Here is a 6000-nt window from a genome sequence, read left to right as displayed (position 1 = left end):
CGCCATGTTTCTCACTGACACGCCCACAACTGGGAAAATCCCGAGCTTCCCACTCGTGTTTACCACATTGTGGAGGCGTTCATGTGCGCTCAACTCGTAAATATGATCTTAACGAGATGACCAATAGTTTCTTGTTTAGAGTATCATTTCTTTAAAAAAATAATTGGATGTGTGTGTGTGTGTGTGTGTGTGTGTGCAGATGTGGGCGTGTGCTCTGGGTCATCAGACCGCTGCGGTGTTGCTGTACCGCTGGAGTAGCGCTGCTCTGGGAATCCCCGACTCTCTGGGTCGTCTTCCTCTCGCTGTGGCTCATTCTCGAGGACACACACGCCTGGCGCGCTGTCTGGAGGAGTTACACACACACTCTCAGACGCAAGAACACACACCTGACACGGCCTCGCCTCCGTACCGGCCCCGGTCTCCTCTGTCCAGCAGTCCCGACACGGGTAACCACACACACACACACACACACACACACACACTAACGTGTGCTTTACATGGGCTGGGACTGGGTCATGTTTTTATGTTCGAAAAGCATGTGTGAAATGTTTACAATTTAATATTTGATTAAAATTAGGGCTGTTTAATCGATTAATCGCATCCAAAATAAAAGTTTGTGTTTACATAATATATGTGTGTGTACGGTGTATAATTATTTTCTATATATAAATACACACACATGCATATATATTTAAGAAAAATGTGTTATTTATATATAAAATATTTATATATAATATAAATTATATATAATATAAATATATATACACAGTATATACATGCAAATATTTCTTAAATATATACATGCATGTGTGTGTATTTATATATAGAAAATAATTATACACCGTACACACACATATATTATGTAAAAACAAACTTTTATTTTGGATGCGATTAATCGCGATTAATCGTTTGACAGCCCTAATTAAAATGTTAATAACAGTAATAAGGCCCTATGAAATCAGATTTTTGATAACACTTTATTTTATGGTGTCATTGTTACAGTGTAATTATATATTTAAGCACTGAGTAATATTAAGCAACTACATGTACTTACTATAGGGTTAGGGTTTGGTTGAGGGTTAGTTGCATGTAATTATGCATAATTGACTGTTATTACTATGGTAAGTACATGTAACATGTAACAGACACTAAAATAAAGTGTTATCTTTTTCTGAATTCCATTTGAATTAAATTAAACATAATTACATTTACATTTTTATTCTTTAAAAATCATGTCTAATCAAATTCATAAAATGTTGAAAATGTTATATTTTGATCAAATGTTAATAATAATAAGGCCCTATGAAATCTGTTTAATGTTTTTCCTAATTCCATGCTTTCTGTTTTATTTTTCTGAATTCCGTTTCAAAAGGTTAAGTATTAAAATATTTGTATTAAGCAAAATTTAAATTATTTGTTATATTTACAAAGCATGTCTTGTATTAAATATTTTATTTAAATGTTAACAAATATATAGCCCTATAAAATGTTTACTTTTTTTCCAATTTCTGTTTTATTTTTAATTCTTAATTCAGTTTTAATTAAATTTAACAAAATTACAATAACATTTTTATATATTTAAAAAACATGTCTGATCAAATTCATAAAACGTTGACAATTTAACATTTTATTAAAATATAAATAATAATAAGGCCCTATGAAATCATTTTGATTGTTTTTTATAAATTCTGTGCTTTCTGTTTGTTTATTTTTTTCCCCTAATTTATTGATTTAATTAAATCAAACAAAATTACAAAACTTTTTTTTTTAAGTTAACAATAATAAGGTTCTATTTTCTCCCCCAAATTCTGTGTTGTATTTAATTATTCTGCGTTCTGTGTTTTATGAATGAATACAAATTTGTAATCCAAAAATGTGATAATTATAGGAATTCATAAAACTCAAACAATTTCTTTTCCAATATATATATATCAATATCAATACATTTTCACAAATTATTTTTCTGCAAAAAGTTTAGTGTATAAATTGATATTTCTTACGATTAATTGAAATATTATTTTATTTTTATATATATATATATATATATATATATATATATATTTATTTTTATTTTTATTTTTTTCTGCAAAAAAAAGTTTACTGTATACATTGATATTCCTTACAATTTATTAAAACATTCTCTCTCTCTCTCTCTCTCTCTCAGGTCTGAGCTCGTCCAGCAGTGTCCCCTCACCCAGTGACCCCCCCTCCCCCTCCCCTAGCTCCGCCTACTCCAGTGGTTCGCTGCCTGACCCCATAGACTCCGCCTCCTCCCCCTCCTCCCCGTTCTCGGCTCCGCCCCCCACCGGCTCCTCAGACTCGCTCTTCCTGATGGACTGTGAGGCCGCGAGTCCCTCGGCTCCGGCGTCCCTGACGCTTCACTCCGAGCTCGCCCACGAGCTGCTCGACTACAGCGAGAACGCCGAGAACGAGGATTACCTCTCTGACGAGGTCTTACAGGTGAGTCATTTATTTTGATTGGACAAAAGTATTAAAGGGTCAGTTCACCCAAAAATTTTAATTAGCCCTTGATTTACTCTCCCTCAAGTCATCCTAGGTGTATATGACATTCTTCTTTCAGACGAATACAATCTGAGTTATATTAAAAAATGTCCTGCTCTTCCAAGCTTTATAATGGGAGTGAATGACTGTTTCTGTTTTGAAGTCCATAAAAGTGCATCTATCCATCATAAAAGTGCATCTATCCATCATAAAAGTATATCTATCCATCATAAAAGTGCATCTATCATCATAAAAGTGCATCTATCCATTATAAAAGTGCATCTATCCATCATAAAAGTGCATCTATCCATCATAAAAGTGCATCTATCCATCATTAAAGTGCATCTATCCATCATAAAAGTGCATCTGTCCATGATAAAAGTGCATCCATCCATCATTAAAGTGCATCTATTCATCATAAAAGTGCATCTATCATCATAAAAGTGCATCTATCCATCATTAAAGTGCATCTATCCATCATTAAAGTGCATCTATCCATCATTAAAGTGCATCTATTCATCATAAAAGTGCATCTATTCATCATAAAAGTGCATCTATCATCATAAAAGTGGATCTATCCATCATTAAAGTGCATCTATTCATCATAAAAGTGCATCTATCCATCATTAAAGTGCATCTATCCATCATTAAAGACTTGTTGTCATGGTGTTTTTTGCGATGTTTCACTGTTAGGTTGACATGGCAACTCTGGCTGAGCAGATCATCGAGGCCACACCTGAGCGAATCAAACAGGAGGAGTTTAACCGGGAGGCGGAGTCTCCGCTCAGAGAGAGGCGGGACAATCCTGTCAATCACGACCCCATGCCGTGGCTCGCCACATACCTCGACACCGTGGACCGGTGCGTATCGTGCCTTTAATCCTCCTGGGGAGTTTACGGCATTGTGGAGGCGTTCATGTGCGCTCAACTCGTAAATACGATCTATACGACATGACTTGAACGCACCAATAGACACAAAGAACATTCACCTCTACATTACCATCCAAAATGTGTTTTTAATCAACACTTTACTATGAGGTTTCATTTGTTAACGTGAACTAAGAATGAACAACACTTCTACAGCTTTTATTAATCTTTGTTAATGTTAATCTCAACATTTACTAATACATTATTAAGATCAAATGATCATCTGTTAACATTAGTTAACGCACTGTGAACCCACACGAACAAGAACATTTTTATTAACCAACATTAACAACGGTTCATAAATGCTGCAAAAATATATTGCTTAATGTTAGTTAATGCATTAATTAATTAATTAATTAATTAATTAAAATACAAAAATAGTTAATTAATTAATTAACTTAAATTTAAATTATTTAAATTATTAATTAAGTAAAAGTTAGTTAATGTGTTAACAAATGAGACCTTATTATAAATTGTTGCCTTAAATTCATACTTTTATTTATAAAGGACGCATTAAATTGATCATAAGTGACATTTATAATGTTCTGAAAGATTCATATTTAAATAAACGCTGTACTTTTGAACTTTCTATTAACCAAAGAATCCTGAAAAATAAAATGTATCACTGTTTCCACGAAAATATGAACTGTTTTCAACATTGGTAATAATCAGAAATGTTTCTTGAGCAGCAAATCAGCATAAATTAATCAATATAATTAATATTAATTATAATTATATAAAGACATTCTGCATAAGATGATGATTCATATAACTACAAATGATACACTTGACTTTTTATTTAAGATCAGTATGAATTAACCAATGTAATTAATAAATATAATTAATATATTAATTATAATTATATAAAGATTCTCAAAATGACAAATAACTCACTTGACTTTTTTTAATTAAAATCAGTATAAATTAATCGATATAATTAATGTAATAATTATATAATATAATTATATCAATTATACAATTAAATATTCTGCATAAGATGATGATTCATATAATTACAAATGACAAAAAAGACACACTTGACTTTTTCAAAATTAAAACCAGTATGAATTAATCAATATAATTAATAAATATAATTAATATATTAATTATAATTATATAAAGATTCTCAAAATGACATAACACTTGACTTTTTTAAATTAAAATCAGTATAAATAAATCAATATAATTAATGTAATAATTATAATTATATAATTAATAAAAATTAATAAATAAATCAGAATATAAACAACATCATTTTTTTTGTTATTTCAGGGTGAAATGTGAGAAATGTTAACGTGAGATTACCTACACTTGCCAAATTATGCTAATTTTCACTTTCTAGTTTGACATTCCTCTGTTCCTTACATTTGAATGTGTGTGTGTGTGTGTGTGTGTGTGTGTGTGTGTGTGTGTGTAGGAACCTGTGCCCCACGCCCCCCTCCCTCCTCAGTGATCTGGCCCTGCAGAGGCTCCGCCCCCCGAGCAGTGTGGCGTGGGCGGAGTTTCTGAACGCCTCAGCCAATGGGAGGATGGAGAGAGACTTCGCCCTGCTGACGCTGACGGACACGGAGCAGAGAGAGCTTTACGAGGCGGCGCGCGTCATCCAGAACGCCTTCCGCAGATACAAGGTACTACTCACTTACTTAACTTCATTTATAAAGCACTCTACACCTGTACCTGCAGACCAACATGCTGTACAGTCAGCAGCATAAAGACAAACACTCAGATAACTTACTGATGCAGATACTAGCCCAACCTCTCAAAAGCTAAAGACAAGAAATCATGTTTAACACGAGTTTGAAATAAGGGATACTCCACTTTTTTTGGAAATAGGCTCATTTTACAGCTCCCCCAGAGTTAAACAGTTGAGTCTTACCGTTTTCGAATCCATTCAGCCGAACTCCGGGTCTGGCAGTACCACTTTTAGCATAGCTTAGCATAGATCATTGAATCGGACAGGACCATTAGCATCTCTCTCAAAAAAATGACCAAAGAGTTTCGATATTTTTCCTATTTAAAACTTGACTCTTCTGTAGTTACATCGTGTACTAAGACCGACGGAAAATGAAAAGTTTCGATTTTCTATGGCTAGGAACTATACTCTCATTCCTGTGTAATAATCAAGAAACTTTGCTGCCGTACCATGAGTCCAGGAGGCGTAATGATATGACGCAACGCCTGAAAATAGTCCCCAGCTTGGTAACTTCCAACATGACCGGGACTAAGTTTGTCTAACCTATTAGACCTATTTTCAGGCGCTGCGTCATATCATTACGCCTGCTGGACTCATGGTACGGCAGCAAAGTTTCTTGATTATTACGCAGGAATGAGAGTATAGTTCCTAGCAGAGGCGGACAGAGTACACAGCTACATTACTTGAGTAAAAGTACAGATACCCCTTGCTAAATTTTACTCAAGTACAAGTAAAAGTACTACAGTCAGATGTCTACTTAAGTAAAAGTACTAAAGTACTTGTTTTTAAAAGTACTTGAGTATCAAGAGTACAAGAGTACATTTTCTAAATATTGCATTACTACTGCTACAGTGCTTACATTGGTAAACACAGCAAACA

General features: G+C 33.7%; 1 protein-coding gene across 2 annotated transcripts in view; it reads left to right on the top strand.

The window, feature by feature from the left end:
• The window catches only part of camta2 (calmodulin binding transcription activator 2), a 48315-nt gene that overhangs the window by 34107 nt on the left and 8208 nt on the right, over window positions 1-6000 (top strand). For both annotated transcript variants that reach the window (XM_079849214.1, XM_079849213.1), the window contains exons 15-18: window positions 200-446; window positions 2165-2460; window positions 3196-3362; window positions 4846-5056. In XM_079849214.1, coding sequence (XP_079705340.1) covers window positions 200-446; window positions 2165-2460; window positions 3196-3362; window positions 4846-5056 — 921 coding nt within the window. The remainder of the gene's footprint in view (window positions 1-199; window positions 447-2164; window positions 2461-3195; window positions 3363-4845; window positions 5057-6000) is intronic.

Source organism: Squalius cephalus (genome assembly GCF_949319135.1).
Source record: "Squalius cephalus genome assembly, chromosome: 18".
Classification (NCBI taxonomy): domain Eukaryota; kingdom Metazoa; phylum Chordata; class Actinopteri; order Cypriniformes; family Leuciscidae; genus Squalius; species Squalius cephalus.
This window is presented reverse-complemented; position numbering and strand designations above follow the sequence as displayed.